At 38.3% G+C, this 17,625-nt stretch overlaps 1 protein-coding gene across 14 annotated transcripts in view; it reads right to left on the bottom strand.

The window, feature by feature from the left end:
- Positions 1-223: 223 nt before the first annotated feature.
- celf1 (cugbp, Elav-like family member 1) overlaps positions 224-17,625 on the bottom strand; it is a 137,556-nt gene continuing 120,154 nt past the window's right edge. For 11 of the 14 annotated variants that reach the window (XM_042417724.1, XM_042417731.1, XM_042417740.1 and 8 more), the window contains 8 exons: positions 16,867-16,946; positions 16,353-16,514; positions 16,113-16,182; positions 15,488-15,607; positions 13,857-13,970; positions 12,635-12,820; positions 11,465-11,608; positions 224-7,805 (listed from right to left, as the gene is read on the bottom strand). In XM_042417724.1, the coding sequence (XP_042273658.1) occupies positions 7,678-7,805; positions 11,465-11,608; positions 12,635-12,820; positions 13,857-13,970; positions 15,488-15,607; positions 16,113-16,182; positions 16,353-16,514; positions 16,867-16,946 (1,004 nt within the window). In that variant the 3' untranslated portion in view covers positions 224-7,677. The remainder of the gene's footprint in view (positions 7,806-11,464; positions 11,609-12,634; positions 12,821-13,856; positions 13,971-15,487; positions 15,608-16,112; positions 16,183-16,352; positions 16,515-16,866; positions 16,947-17,625) is intronic. The other 3 variants (XM_042417758.1, XM_042417791.1, XM_042417694.1) reach the window with 2 other exon arrangements.

Here is a 17,625-nt window from a genome sequence, read left to right as displayed (position 1 = left end):
GAGTAGAGTCTAATTAAGACTCAATTCCTCTGTAAAGTGTGGACACGCTTAATTTGTTTAGACTTGCCTTTATGTATTTTTTCTCTTTAATTCTGTTTTTGTTGTGTTTTATGTCAGTATGTATGTTTATTCTTTATTTCTTCTATGAAGCACTTTGTGATGTCTCTCGAAAGGTGCTATATAAATAAAGTTACTTAATAAGTTCTGTCTTTTTTTTTAAGACTTGATTTCTTCCTTCATATGCCTTTTGTTGTAATGTTAAGTATTTTTGCTTGACATTACAACATTGGTTGATGTTTGACCAACACTTAACTCCTGAAATGTAGACACAAAACTAACTGATGTTATATTCAACAAAGACATGACACCCACAACTCAAAACAATCAAATCAGTTCACTTGCAGAGTTTTACCTTTTAAGAATATTCAGATGAGACCATGCAAGACTCTGTTTTTCTTATTAATGATTTTATCATTTTAATTTTTTATTTAACCTCTCGATTTGTTTTTTTCAGTTGCATTCTGTCGAATAAGAACAGAATTGTGTGGCTCCTGTACCCTACCCAATACGGTTTGCTGGGACCATATTCAATTCTGTGATGTCATCTGACAGACTCTGCTGCCAGCGCTGGAGCTAGCTGACAATGCTGCCAGATCATCATGTCAGGTATCCCCCATATCTTACTATCACTCCTAATTAAAATACAAGAAACAAACCCACTCGACAACTCTGCTTAGACCTTATTTGTAACACTATAGGAATTAAAATGATAACTGATTGAGATTGTTGAACATATTTGCAGAGACATGTCCCTACTTTTCCATAACCAAATCTACACCTATGTTTCACAGCTTAAACATAAACTTGTCAAAGCTTTCTGGTGGACAAACTATGCAATAGAGAGACTGTTTCTAAATAACCTCAAACATATCTTTGACAGTTCTCTTCTGACATTTTTTGTTATCTACTGGCTGCATTCTACACTGATACTAAGATATATGTGATAAACTAAAACCAGCCAGTTATATCAGCCTGGCCAATCTGTCGGACTCTTTTGGATCGAAATATCTATGTGCAGTAACAAATGTAATGTGTTCACCAATCTCAATCAGCAGGATTCTGCTGTAACAGAAAATAAAAAATAAAACTATCTATTGAAAAAGTTCATTTTTGTCTAAATACAATGTGCGGCTGATATGAAGGTCCTATTCATCCTTTTTTAACACAAGTACAGGTAAAATGTCAGTGTCAGAGGGAGTATTAAAACAAATTATTTGTGCATTATTAATCAGAGGAGTCTCAAATTGTCCCGTACACAGCTACTATTTACATGATTACAATATTTCCCTCCATGTTCCTTCCTGGGCTCCATAGCTGCCTTCCAGGCAGCAGGTAGAGTCAACATGACATGCTTCAGTTATGCAATAAACCAATGAAAATCATGGCCATTCATGTGGCGTTACCAATGTGTTGTAATGCAGTTATAAGTGCTGAAAATGTTTGCCCTGCATTACTGAACATATCTCACACAACTATTAAAGCACACAGGATGGATGAGCCAGGTCAAGAAATTTTCAAGTATCTTTACATTGATTTTCATAATGTATGAAAATGGATTGATGGTCCATTTTAGAAAATTGGTAGTAATGAAATATATACATGATTTGTAGTAAAGTGGTCAAACCTGGTATCAAACCTTTTCTCTTTTTTTGGTATACACTAAAATGTCTCAGTCAAAAACTGTCAATCTGCATCAAATGTCTGCTCTGATTCATAATATTGTTTTTTTGATTTTTTTTCTTAATAAGACAATTTCTGATTTTAATCACTGATTTTAATCATACGTCTGCCACCTTTAGACTGCATTTTTTTCCTGTAAGTTCTGGCATGTCTGCTTGTATTTGGGAAACACACACATTTGAGAACTTAGGTTTCTTTTATTCTATGAAAACACGGTTTGTGGGAGAACCTGTTCATAAAGTACAATTTTTAATTGCTACTGAAACAATGTTATGGTCCTTTAAGTATGTATTTGGAGAATTCTTTATTTTAACAGGTTTGTAATTTCCTAAAAATTCAAACTAAATTTACTATGAAGTTTCCTGGAGAGACCAAATTATAAGACTGTTATTTGAGTTTGAGTTCAGTTAATTAATAATCATTCTTTATTTATTTATTTACTATTGGAAGTTTTATATAATGTATGTTGAATGTATGTTGAATTGAATTGTTTTTTCAGCATTTTTGCATGTTTAGCTGATCTGCTGTGCTCTGACTAAAAGAATACCAATTGAACCCATTTCCATTTTCCCTTCAGTTAGTACTGAGTTACCCAGGTCTTTCCAGGAGCCCTCCTATGAATTTACAGTTACATTTCAGCTCCTTTCTAGGACAATGTAGGAAACTGCAAAATAAAGTTAAATTGAATATTCAAGCAGGATGAGATGATGAGTGAATGACAGCTTTTGGCTTTTTAACTTTACACTTGTATATCACACTTGGTAGCCACAACATTGGTCCACTGGTCAGGGAAACAGACAGACTACGGGCTAAATTAGTAGGCTGAAAGGTCTCTGGTTTATATTCAATGATTACACACTAACACATACAGTATACACACCACTGCTTATGAGTAGGGCACTTGTATTTGATATTGGTGTGTGAGCACTCTGGATCTGCATAGTTCCACACAAAACAACTAATTTAACATCTCAACCAGTCAACTTAACATCAAGCCTGAGTCAGTTCTTCAGTAAAACCTGCTGTACATGATGCCACTTGCCACACCAATCAACCCCTGCTTCTACAACTAATCTGACCAGTGAAGCAAGTCCACTGGAAGGGGAAAATACTGATTGAGCAAAACATTTGGCACCAGTTTATTCATCATTTTTAAATCAGCACAAACTAGATCACATTTTGCCATGAATTTCAGTGCAGATATAAAAAAACATGCATACTAAATATACTTTGATGCGACAAAACAAGCCTCTCTTCTGTGGAGTTTGTGGCTGATTCTCCACATAAAAAAGAGCATAACAGCATCATGTGGTTGTGATGGTCAGCCAACAGGTTGAAATTAACAACTGATCAGTAAATGTTACCTCCTCATAACATCACTCAAATAGAACTCCCAAGGTGAACCCTTAGCTAGCTTAGAATGAAATTACAAATGTCTAACAAAATGTGATCACTAATTTGCTCGAAAGGTTTTTCTAACTTAGGAGACACACACCAGCACTCAAAAACAGTGTCTAAAGACAGGTTACCTGCTTTCACACAAAAACCACAACAAAACTGGAGGATGGGGCACTGGGAGGACTGCTTGACAACACAAGAGAAAAAAACAAAGTTAAAGGTCATACTCGTGTCAAACTGATTTTGCAAAAATCTAGTGGTTACTGTATGCCAGTCAGTTCTAGAAAAATAGATTCTCTTTTATGCTTGTAATAATGTAACTTTTAAACATGTTCAGTGGCAGTCTTTCTAGTGCCCCTATTGGCAGCACAAAGGACTTATGGGAAACAACAAAACAAAACCTCCTGGTAATCAATGTCAAACACAAGGTCAAAGGTGAAATTGGAAGCATCAGAGAAGCGCAGAAGACAAGGACTGGACGATGAACTGTGACGCCACATCAACATGCTAGGGCAAACAGGAAGAGATCTAGAAACAACAAAAAGAAAAACACAACAGGGAGACAAACCTAGGTTAAACAGCAATGGAACACAGACAGGAGAGAGAAAAGAAACCAAGAATGATCTCCCCTGTGTGGGGGTTGATAACAGTCTAAACACTCAGCAGTCAGTGTCGGGACAGCGTGAAGATAAGCCACATGCTACCAAGAACTGAGGGGGATGATAGCAGCAGAGCAACACATACATATGACAGCCTAAATAATCTGCCAACACAAAGTCAGTGACAACATGCAGGTCAGAGCAGGCCTCCAGAGTTCTGGGCCAGCAGCTTCAATCTATTACGCTATCTAAACATGTTACACATATGATGGCCGGAGAGTGCCTAGAATAATCTTGTCTGTTATAATCACTTATTAGAAATTGTTAACTGACATTTAAATGATGCAATAAACAAACTAAGAATGTAATGTAAAAGAACGTAAAATGGTCAATACTACATGCTACTTCAAGTCATCTGTTTCCAAATGACTGAATGTGTCAGTGAATTTGGACAATGATTTTCAAAAAGGTCTTTTAAGTACCATACCAGTAGTATTCCATTAACCACTGTGCATAACATGTTGCTGTGTTTTAGATTTGTGGATGGTCTTTTTCTACCATTCAGGCAGACACTAGTTTCCATCCATTTCTGTAAGATTCAACAGTTTCAGTTTCAATAGTGTGCCATTTGATTTTCATATCATAAAGAAATGAATGGACACCAATAGTTGCCTGGAACAGAGGGAAAATTATATCTGAAAATCAAAAACCATTTAGCATGTATTTGAAACTGGTCAGTAAAAATGTAAAGTCTACATGATTTGTAGTTAGATGTTACTTTTGTCTTTTCATGTTGTTATTCCATCTGACAATTCATGTGCCTCCTGCTTTTTCCTGGCAACTTCCATTTTCAAGGTGATATTCTACATATTGTCCACCAATTCTATGAGCAGACCCTCAGGTCTGACCCCACAACGTGATTTGACTGTACATTTGAAAGTTTTATTTTGGATAATCCCAGCAAAGCCATAAATCTATGAAACTATCTCACAGCTATTAAAGGTATTCTATGCAGGAATTGTCAGTTGGTGTTTGCAAACACACAGCTTTTAAAGTTGGTCCCTCCCCAGCCTCATGAGGGAAAGAGAGATAGCAGTAGTCATGCAGTGGTACTGACAAGAACAAAGCCATGAATCAGAGTAATAAAATGTTATTTTCTGATTGTTTCACAGCGGTTACGTTCTAAAGCACCAATAACATGCCCCCTCTCTGCTCTGCATGTATTTGTGTCGGTCAAACAGACACAGCGACAGCAGAGGAACAGCACTCTGCACACAGCAGAGGAGGGAGATAGAAGAATCAGGGGAAACACTGAATCAGATAAAAACAGTGTTGAAACCTGGTTGCTACACTACGAGTCCCAGCTTCATACCCTGCATGCTGGTATTGGCTAGAGGCTACACTCCCACTGCCTAAAGGTTGACACCCAGAAGCGTAGTGGATCATAAGCGATGATTGAGAGGGATTACTTTTGCATGAGTCTATACATTGTTTTTTAGTAAAATCCTGCATAGTATGCCTTTAAATCACAGGTGACAGCTCATTTTATGCTTTCTTTAGATTTAGAATCAAACCGTGGTCTTAAATCACAACACAGCTGGATTAGCTGTCACTGAAAAGTCCCTGATATAAAATCGTGATTTTTGCGCAAGAATGCTTTTGTCTACTACATACCAAGAAATGTCTCACATAACATAAAGTAAATGGGGCAATATTACACAAAACACAGTGATCTTCAGCTGCTTTTACATGAATGACCCTGTAGCAATGAGAGATTCTCTGAGCACCTTGGTCATCTGAAGGCCGTCATGTTTTTGGACGTGGACCTGGAATCCGTTTTAAAACTAGTTCTAGTAAATAGGTCCAGGACTTCCCCTGGTGCACAGTTGTCAACAACTCAAATAAGATGACTATTTATCCATATTGTAAGACAGGACCAACAGGCACATGTTGAAGTCAACTTTTAGAATAAACTATGCTCCCTGGGTTTTTGGGAAATGAGAGATTTATTCAGATGAATGCATGTGTGACAGAAAGGGGCTTCTATGAAGTCTGTAGCAGCACTGATGGATCCTACACACACATTCCATGCTACTCTGACACATGGTACACATCACCAAAATGAAGCAACACTTAACAGGCAAGGAGAGGACACACACCAGGAGATCAAATTGAGTTGTTGGACTTCACATTTGTCTTTCAAAATAATTTCAATTCAGATAAATAATTTAGGCAATAAATAGTTCCCCAACACACAGGAGAAGTATAAAACCTATATAAAAATAGAAAAGGCATAATAGTTTTCAATATACATCTCAACAACTGCCTCACTTCCTAGTTCTATAAAAAAAAAAAAAACATGATTTCTTGGAAGTATAAGCAACTTACAGGTTTGTCTGAAGCAATTTGACATTTATATGAATTCTCCAATCACAGAAGATATTCAGTGAAAGACATAGTGGTATAGCCCTCTATAGATTAGCCAGCCGCTAGCTAGCAGGACAGTAGCTGAGGGACGTTGATGAATTTTTACAAAACACCTGGATTCAAAGTAGAAACTAACTAAAAACATGAAATGTCTTTATACAAATCATTACATTTGCATTAGACACACTTATGGATATTAAGATGAGTGGAATAAGTCCATGATGTTTGGTCTTATAGCCAAACTTCACAGTATTGCTAGTTACAGCCAGCAGTTGGGCTTCAACAGCCACATCAGCCCGTCTTCTGACTCAGAGTGCAGCAGCACAGGAGGAGCGCCACCAAAACATGCCGAGTTTAGTCCTCTAGAAAAGTCTATACTTAAATGCATTTTCAACTGTATTAGAATTATTTTGTTTTACTAACCTCCAGATAAAGAAAAATACAATAAAAGCAATGAGTACTGCTTGACAGAAGTATAATATCCACGTCATACAGAAATCAATTCCAGTCTGTGTGTGTATTAGTTTGTAAACAACACAATCCATACACACGTGGATCCTGTCGGACCACACAGCTCAGATGAGAACAGATAACAGAGACAGCCATCTCAATACAACAGCTCCTCTCTCCCTCTGTCAACACGAAGGTGATGGGCTGGAGGTTAAACCCAACCTCAGTGATTTTAGTTCAGGGTTGAAACACCAGAGAACAGGAACAAGTTCTTCACAGCATCAACAGAGGCTGCTTAACTGTCACACAGTCACTGACTTATAATCTGCCATCATAACACTAACACACACACATATGTTTTTTACAATGAGGACAAATATGTTAAAATCCAAACTGCATGTTTTGGGGAGGCACCTCCTCATGAACAATCTGAGTTTCTGATTATTTTGGTGATAGAATATTAAAACTAATTTAGGTGTACAGTATGTGATCTCTCCCCATTTCAAGAGATAATAGAGATTCCTAATACAAGAATGATAAAAGCATACATTGTGGTTTGAGAAAATGTAATAGAAAACTTTTTCCTAATCAAATGTTACTCTGTCTTTTCCAGCTGCTGCCTGCTTTCAGAAGCTTTATGCTGGGTCTGGGTGGTGGAAAGGAAGGTGAACCAGAAGTAAAAAACAGGTGGATTTCGGCACCTAACTGTCAATGTGCAACACATCCTAACAATCAACTCATATGTGTTTATGTACCACAGCAAACTGATAACATTTCAACTTAAATGAAAATACACCTGTTCCTCTTATTGGCTAAAAGGAAAACAAAGTGCATAAATCACAACAGAGCACAGGAAGAATCCAGTCTGGCCTGAAAACCCTTGCATGTAGCTTCATGTGTCTCTTTGCCTGGACATGTGATAATGACCAGAAAAGGCAGAGCAGCAGACGTCACCCTGTAATGCACAGACAAGTTTCTGAGTGGACCAGTCTTAGTTGGTTATTCATACTCCACTTACCATAACATCACCCTTCCTAACTAAGTCTGTCATGCCTCAGCACCTTCAGTAAGGCTTGCTGTCATTCTTTGAGCGCTTCAGCTGCACCTTCAGCCTCTTCATACCAATCTGGAAACCATTCATTGACTGGATGGCTGCCTGTGATGATACAGGGTTGTCATAGCTCACAAAGCCTGGAGGGAAAACACAGACACTTAGAATGGCAACAGAGGATAGCTTTAAATAGTCCATCAAGGAATGTGCAATCTGACAATTACAGGAATTATTGCAAATAAAACAACAACAACAACAACAACAACAACAACAACAACAACAACAACAACAACAACAACAATAATAATAATAATAATAATAATAATAATAATAATAATACGTATATAAGTATATTATATGTTGATTTGTTTGTGTTTGTTAGGTTTAATAAACTTCTATGGAAAACATGGTGTGAAGTACTTTTACTATGTTCAAGTTTAATGAATATCATGATTGGCACTGTCCATGCATTATAGGTTGTTCATGGGGTGTTCCAAGATCTTACCAGAAATAATCTAATTCTCAACTCTTCCAGGAGTAGCATCACTAAACTGTCAAAGAAATCTTTATGTATTTTCCATATTTGAATCTTGCATAGGCCTACTTTCATATTCTAAGTTGGTTCAGTCATTGATCACTCTCTTGCTCTCCTACCTTTGATTATTATTAAGTCTTAGAGTGTCAGGACTAAAGAAGGAAACATATTATGATCATTAATTTTATAATTGATTAGACATTGTTATCCATGTCACTCTCCCTTATTCGCCTGTGCATCACATTTTATCTTTTCAGTGTTCATTATGTGTTAACATTGTAAATAACTCAACTCTTTTGTGTGTGTAAATCTTTTAATATTGGAGTCCCTGCAGCTCCAAAGAAACAAAAGAGCAACTTAGTGTCTGGAAATATATTTAATTAATTTAATGTCCAGCCCATGTTCACTGTGAATAGTACAGTATGTTCACTACATAGATTAAAGCCAGGATTTTTAAGGCCGATGCCAATTTTGATATTTTAAATACAGGATTTTAAAAATCTGATAACGATACATCAGCCAATATTCATTTTTGACAGAAACTCGTAACATACACATTTTTGATAAGGATCTCATACATTCAGTTATTGAACGGTTCTAAAAAAGATACGTACTTAGTATGACATTATGTGGTTGAAAAATAAACATGTTTTGGCAGCATTTATATAGTGCTTTTATTCAAAGTGCAGCAAGCTGCCAAGCAAGGTGCTGCTTGATCATCGGAAGCAATTTGAGGTTTAGTATCTTGCCCAATGACACTTTGACATGTGGACAGTGTTAGGTGGGTAAGTCTGGGTCAATTCATCACACTTTTGGACCGCATCATCATAGATATTAATGAAACTTGGCTTGCTGATTTGGTCATATAAGAAACCTGTGGAACCGAAATTGCACTTGTCTTGGATCACTATTAATAGAGATGTGGGCTAACAAAGTCTGAACTAATTAGCGTGCCTCTATGACTTTGACTTGCCATATCTCCCTTGACATAGGTCATAGAGAAATGGTTCTCATATCATTTTAAAGCCCTTTTCCAGCTCTATATTTTACTGTCTGCCATGTTAACCCCAAAATGGAAAGTAACAGTGTTATGAGTGATTATAGTCTTGAAAGTTGAATTAAAAACAACTTATTTTTAAAAAAGGGTAAAAATTTTCACCAAAGTTAGGTTAAAATGTCATTAACACCTCCAGAAAGTCTTTGGTTTTTGAGTTGTTGCTGAGACGTCATTACTTATCTGAAGTGGCATCACATCACTAATTCCTTACAATGTTGTTGAACAGCAGTTACTGATCAGTGTATGGTCAGACATATGCAAAATTACAATGCAACACTTTCTTGATGGGCTTACAGGCCACTAGATAGTGTGCTCAAAGAAATACAACATGGGTGGAATCATGAATCTGAAGATAAATGTCACACTAATTAGTTCAAACTTTGTTAGCCCATATCTCCCTTAATAGCGATCTGAGACAAGTGCAATTTCGGTTCCATGGGTTTTTAAAATGACCAAATCAGCATGCCAAGTTTCATAAATATCTATGACGAAGCGATCCAAATGTGATGAATTGACCCTGACTTACCCAGCTGGGGATCAAACTGCAAACCCCATGATTAGTGCCACAACCTACTCTACCTCCTGAGCCACAGTCAAAAACATAACAGCAACTGCACCAATAACCTTCACTTTTATTATTAATTGTTTTATTGTTTTATTATCATTATAATTGGCTAGTAAGCAAGGGTTCTACTTTATAGACACCGATGACCGTTTCATTTTCATGTATTAATTTATCCAGTTCATCCATTTACCAGCACTCTTTTATTTCTATACAACACAAGCAACAGACAAGCATTTTGTAATCACTATTAATGTTGACAGTGTCAGGTGCAGTTTAAAAAAAAGCTGCTGCAGAAACAAGACCAACAACAACTGAATCCAGCTTTCACTGTCATTTACTTGTCTCAATGTGCACACATTTTATTGTGTTTTTTTTCCGCCTAATAATCCCTCTAATATTACAGTTCTAGTCTGTTCTGTACTGTGATGATCAGACATTAGCTGAGGGGTTCAGTAACTCTGAAAAGGCACTGTGCCTTAAACTTTGGACAAACTGTCAGTTTCATTTCACTGGTGAAAATCAGACGTGTTTCCAAAGCACTGACTCACTAACTGTACTAACACGTACTGAAATGTAAGTCATGGATATATTTACCATTCCGTCAGTTTGGCAGAATCAGTATAATGCAACATGTTAATAACTCATTAGCTACCTTCACTCTACTGCCATAACATTAGCTAGCTTTATGGCTAACTAGGGAACTAATTTCACAACAGATTAACTACAAGCGTGTGTTTTATAGCATCTGTCATAGTTATATTGACAACAGAAAATGATAGGGCTGCTGTTCATTTACTCACTAGAACTTTCTTACTGACTGTTTCACAAATAAATGTGAAACCAGGTTTGTCACAAGGCTTTACACCACTCAACTGCTGTGCTGTGAGTCATGAGAGGAGGTGACTGACCACAGCTGTCTGTAGCAAAACCAGGCATGACTGATGCAACTGCAGTGAGGATTACTTAGCCTATACAATAAGGTCAAATGAGGGAGCATGGTTTATTATCATTCAATTCATGCACTTCAATAACAAATGACCATCTTACTATGAAGTCACATAACAGACACCCAAACGCCAACTCTGTTCTGCTCTGAATGTGATGTGTTCAGTGAATTCACCGGGATTAGTGTGTTACCATCAGCGAGTGCCACAGAGAGTCACAGTGCTGTCTGTACAAACTATGCAATAGTGACACTGGTGATAAAATAGCTCAAACACCTATCTTTGGCTTTCCATTACTTTAATTTTTCGTTACTTATCGATCATTATAAACACCGATATTGATTGATTTGCAATAGTTTAAATCAGCTGATAAAATTGTCCTGCCTATGTATCGGTCGGGTTTTACTATACACGCTACAATACCTTTAGTGATATTGTTGACCACAATAACTGTAACATGAACATTTGACATTGTGTATCAGTGTCAAATGTTCATTTTCCTAGTACCAAATGCTCACATTTACCTTCCAAATTGAAACTTACATACACTAAAATACAGTGATACACCAAAATCTTTGAAGCTGCAGCAGAGTCAGTTACAACAACTGCAACACAACACTGCAAGATGCTGGTGGGACTGACTCAAATATTTAACTGATCTTGTGCAGGCTTATGTACAGCAGTTTCTGTGAACTCACCAAAACATTTGCTGAGGTTTGTCTGTTTGTCAATGAAGACCTTAGCAGAGATGACATTTCCAAAGGGCATAAACATCTGGAGCAGGTCCTGGTCTCCAAACTCTTGAGGCAGGTGGTAAATGAACAAGTTGGCACCCTCTGGACCTGCACATCATTAAGTCTGTTTTACTAATCACACAAATATTACTCACAGTGATATTTGAACAATTTCATCAATGACTCAAAAAATTTCATCTAATTCTTCAAAATATGGTCATGATCAAATTACATCTTCAACAAATGCAATAACAGCTGCTTCATATAAAGGATTAATTTAAAAAAAATCAAACAATAGGAGTGAGCAGACTTCAGGAGAAGGGCTACCATTAACACACAAATGGGGGGGCAAGCCATCTGTTATGGACTTGAGCTTGTTTTAAAGTGGAGCTGTTAAAAGCATAGTGGCGTCTTACCAGTGCTGCGACTGTTGCTGGCTGATGCCGCAGATTTAAAAGAAGATAGAATCCTTAGCAGAAGGTGAGACCAACACACAGCACACACATCTCTAGCAGCCTGCCAACGGCAGTATTTTAAACCAGGTATCACTAAATACTGTGGAGAATCCCATCACTCAAAACTGTGTATGATTGGATTTTGTTACTTACTGTTAGCTTTCTTTCTTTTATCTTATCTATTTGAACAAGTCATTTTAAACCAGGTATCACTAAATACTCTGGAGAATCCCATCACTCAAAACTGTGTATGATTGGATTCTGTTACTTATGGTTAGCTTTCTTTCTTTTATCTTATCTATTTGAACAAGTCAGTTACATGAAAAAGGCATATAAGGAGAAGTAGTTCAAACTCCAACTCACAGTTTAGCCTGCAGCTCTCAAACCTTTTCATGTATCAATAAGGTTTTTGTTTGCCTTAATGTCTGGTCAACATGAATGGAGACTGGACTGAATTGGACTAAAGAAACATGTTTTCTACAGGTGATTATGTGCTGAATGTCTTTACAAGAGGTTCACTCAAGTAAAATGTGTCAATTTCCAGAACTGGTTTTAGTAAAGAATCCTGAGCTCCCCCGCTCTCTTTACAGCTTTTTTAAATCCTCTGATCATTCCATCTGTACTTTCTACCACCCACCATGTCATCTCCTTCTTTCCACACCCAATCCACAGCACCCACCTTCTTTTTGGCTGCCTGCAGCTGAGACACTTTGCTGGGACAGCAGGCTCTGGTTGTACAGGCTAGGGAGGGCAGCAGCAGCATACTGCTGGATGCCTGAGTAGGCCTGGCTCAGTGCCTCCATGGTGCTTCCTGAGCCATTAGACAGGCCTCCAGAGCCAAGGCTGCCATTAAGTGCTGCCATGCCTGCATCAGAGTTACAAGAAAACAAAAATGACATGAGTGGAAATGTGAACTCTTATGATTCAAAGTGATGTTGAGTTCAACACAATAGTCTGAAAAGAAGAACTGATATCAGTTTCACTGTTTATTATGGTAAATGGTAAATAGACTATACTTGTATAGCGCCTTTCTAGTCTTCCGACCACTCAAATCTCTTTGTACATTACGAGTCACATTCATCCATTCACACACATTCATATGCTGATTGGGTACAGGGGCTACCATACAAGGTCCCAACATGCCCATGAGACTAACCATTCACACACATTCATACACTCCTTGTATGTGTGATGGCACAGCCATCAGAAGCAATTTAGGGTTCAGTATCTTGCCCAAGGACACGATATGCGAACTGGAGGAGCCGGGAATCGAACTGCCAATCTTCCAATTAGCGGACGACTCGCTCTACCTCCTGAGCCACAGCTGCCCCTGCACTATTCATTCAGACAAGGTCAATTAAAGCCTCTGTCGACTCAAAGATGCGTTACATGACAAATTAAATATAAGAATTTGGAAAACTTAAACACATTATAGGCTAAAGGTTTAACTTCTGAGTAAATTACTGTTGAGCCTGCATGTTGACAGGGATTACACAATAACTGGGATTTTATTTCAGTACATCATGTGTTCTAACAGTGTTTTCATAAATAAACTGTTCCTGCAACTTAACAGCCCACTATGTGAAATTATGAACATGTGTGGGAAGTTTGAGTGAGGCATTACTTTTGCCTTCATACTTGTAGGCTCTGTGCAATTTCTTTCCATTGCACTGACAGCATAAGATTACTAAGAGTGGCAATATGCCGACAGGTGTGGCTAATGGTACGTACAGGAAGCTAACATCAGCACACCATCACATTCACAAAATAGCCTCATCTGCGTTTAAGAGAAAGATTTACATCTAGTATACTGCCTCATAGTAATCTAATCAGAGGAAATTTTCAGTCTCTAAGCTGGACCTGTGCAGACAACAAGCACAGGTCCAGCTTAGGGTTAGTACCTGCCAGGGAGCCCATGTTGAGGCCAGCTCCAGTACCAGCAGCCAGAGACTGCAGGGCTCCAAGAGAAGCTATGGGGTTCACTGAGGAGGTGCTGCTGGAGGTGGGGGAGGAGCCTGCTCAGGGGGAACATTTAGTGTCAATGTTAAAACAATAAACACAACTGGAAAATATTAGACACCACCGTGTTACAGTGCTACAATCTGTGTGTTAGACGCCAGCAATGTCAACATTTTCACACCATCATTTTGACTTCACAACAAACTAAAATATATGATACACTATCTCTATTAAAAGAAGAGGAATATTACCAATCTGAGGAAAACCTTAAACTTTGTGTGTATATATATATATATATATATATATATATATATATAATATATATATTTGTGGGATGAGCAGCAGAGCTGAGTATGTGGCGTGTGCCCATGAAAAATTTGCCAAATCTTATCTGCCAATACCAAACAGCTTATTCTGCCATTGACATTGTTTGGTGTTTGGTGGATTGGATGATTGAAGTTTGAAGAAACAAGACATATTGGCAATTTAACAATTTATTCATTTAACAAACAGGAGCCTAAATAGTGTGTGTAAGAACCATACACAGCCACAACAGCCTGGCACCTCCTCCTCATGCTGGTCACCAGCCTGGTCACACACTGCTGTGGAGGAACGTTATGTTCAGCATTGAGTCCAGATTCTGCCTACAGCAGTTGGATCGTAGGGTCAACGTGTGGAGAAGATGTGGAGAATGCCATGCTGATTGCTGCACCGATAGAGTAACATCTTTTGGTGGAGGCAGTGTGATGGTGTGGGGCGGCATCTCCCTCACTGGAAAAACGAGGCTTGTCATCATTGGAGGCAATCTCAATGCAGAGAGATATTGTGATAAGATTCTGCAACCAGTGGCAATCCCATATCTCCACAGTCTGGGACCGAACTCTATCCTCCAAGATGACAATGCCCATCCCCACAGAGCGGGGTTTATCAGAGACTGCCTCCAGAATTTGGGAGTGGAGAGGATGGAATGGCCTGCCAGCAGTCCTGACCTCAACCCCATTGAACACTTGTGGGATCAGCTTGGGTGTGCTGTTCATGCCAGAGTGACCAACACAACCACGTTGGCTGACTTGCGACAAATGCTGGTTGAAGAATGGGATGCCATCCCACAGCAGTGTGTGACCAGGCTGGTGACCAGCATGAGGAGGAGGTGCCAGGCTGTTGTGGCTGTGTATGGTTCTTCCACATGCTACTGAGGCTCCTGTTTGTTAGATGAATAAATTGTTAAATTGCCAATATGTCTTGTTTCTTCAAACTTCAATCATCCAATCCGCCAAACAAGAGTCAATGGCAGAATAAGCTGTTTGGCATTTTCAGAGAAAATTTGGCAAATTTTCATGGACACAAGCCACATACTCAGCTCTGCTGCTCATCCCACAAATGCATGTTACTTACAAATGTGGCACTATTTAAAAAGGAAATAAACAGGCTTTCCAACGGTATAAAATTTATTGCCAAGAAGCATTGTTACAACAAAGAAATAATCTACCAAACACTAATTTCCTTACTTTTTGTGCTAAGTTTATATATTTCTGACTGATTTCAGACTATGTGTACTGTAGTACTTTTTTACCTGAGCTTGTTAGTGCACTTAATGGGCTACTAGATGTTGTCATGGCACTGGAGCCTGTGGGCGTGGCCTGTGTGGCAGTTGCTGCTGCTAAGGCAGCCAGGTTCTGCATGGCATTAAGACCTGACAGACACACACACATACACACATGGGATAGGTTAGAATCACTAATGACTAACCTAGCAGACAGATATCAACAACATATTTGAGCATTTTTTAACATTTTTTGTCTTATATTTCGGGTAAAAATAAAAATGTGTTTAAGGCAAATGCAACATGTACAAACTCAAAAGTCTGCAGATTTTCATTTAAAGATTCATTCAAGACTCCCCCCATGGCTTCTTCTGACCACTATTGTTCATAAAAACATTATACAAGGATGAGTTCTCCCCTGGGGTTTGCTGGATGTATGAGTTTGAGGCAGGGCATTGTAAACTATTGCCTTCTTTAGGTCTTGCTTAGCATCCAGATTGATAATTAAACCACCTTGACACCAACCTCTTCCAAACCCAGAGGCCATGACTGAGATTATTATTCACCCAAAAATCCATATTCACATATTTGGATCTCGTATAACAGCATGATCTGTCATGGTGGAATGTCCAAGCGTGTGTGTGTGTACCTGTACCTGATACAGGATGCAGGTTGTTGAGTGCACTCCCTGTGGAGGCTGACTGCTGCAGCAACTGTAAGTAAAGCTACACATTTACACCAAACACAGATGATTCCACAGTCAGTGTTAAAGCCAGGAGGAGAAATGAGAAACAACATGCCAAAGTGGAAGTGAAAGCCACGGTGAAACTGGTGAAATTGCTTTGTCAATAGGTTAATCATCACATTTTATAGAGGCCCTAAAACACACACTCACTGCTAGGTACTGTGGCCCCAGACTGTTGAGCCCAGTGAGGTTTCCCCACATGGAAGCAGCACTGAGTTGCTGCATCTGCTGCTGCAGCTGTAGGGCCATGCGCTTCTGCTCCTTGTCCTTCTGAGTGTCTGCAAACTTCACTACAATGGGTGACGAACAGCCCTAAACACAGATGCAGGAAATCTTTTATACTCTGGCTTGAGCTTGATTAACTTGTTATAAATGCTGATTAAAACATAATTTAAACATCAGGTCAGTATGAACAAGAGGTATGATTATAGCAAGCAAAACCTCTTTCTATGTTCATATGGTCACCTGATGATTGTTTTAAGACAAATTTGCAATTTAAGTGCAAGTCAAATAATGATTATTTTAAAAAGTTCTGCTGCTTTGAAATATGGTATACAAATTATTGGTAATATTTGAACAGAAACAATATAATCCAGCAATTTTGAAATCAAGGTCACAATTTGACCACTTCACATATTATGTTTAGTGTGAAATTGTAGTTCACCTCCATGGTCTGGGACTGATGCATGGACTTGATGGCTGACTGGGCCATTTGTCTAGCTGTGAATGTCACAAATGCACAACCTGAAAGAGAGAAACACAATGTATCATTACTCATACAGATCTATTTGAGGGAAAATTTATGTTGTTAACATATCAGTATCTTTATCCAACACTGAACTTGGATCAGAGTGGATTTTCAACAATTTTAGCTGCCAATAACTGTGCCTGATTTCTGCCTGATTTCCTGCATTAGACTGAGGCTACTGTATTTTGTGTACTCTTACTTTTTAACTAATACTTTTTACTTTTTTGTCATCCTCTCTTTAGTGATTTCTCTCTGTGCTCTAAAGCATCTTGGATCAGCTGTTGGATCAGTTGCACTGAGATCAAAACTTGGCCTTTGCCATTGTTTTTAGGATCTGACACAACTGTGTCTGTCATTTACTACTAACCATTAGCTCACCAGGCAGATACAAAGTATTGGCTACTAGTTAGAAATGATGGTAGATTAATACATGACTCTTTCCCACTCGTATGAGGCTAGGAGCATTTTAAAAAGCACCAGAACTTGCAGCAGGAACCAAAAATCATGTTTTATTGTTTTTGTTCATTTTTAAGTCTATAATTTTATCAAGAGCACTGGAGATTTTTGTTGAGTAACATTTGATATAAATAAGTGATGTAAAATAGGAAAAAAATTAACACACACAATTGAATTCAACAATTGATTTGCCTAATTGATCTGCCAGTTTCTGTCATC

Source organism: Thunnus maccoyii, chromosome 1 (genome assembly GCF_910596095.1).
Source record: "Thunnus maccoyii chromosome 1, fThuMac1.1, whole genome shotgun sequence".
Classification (NCBI taxonomy): domain Eukaryota; kingdom Metazoa; phylum Chordata; class Actinopteri; order Scombriformes; family Scombridae; genus Thunnus; species Thunnus maccoyii.
This window is presented reverse-complemented; position numbering and strand designations above follow the sequence as displayed.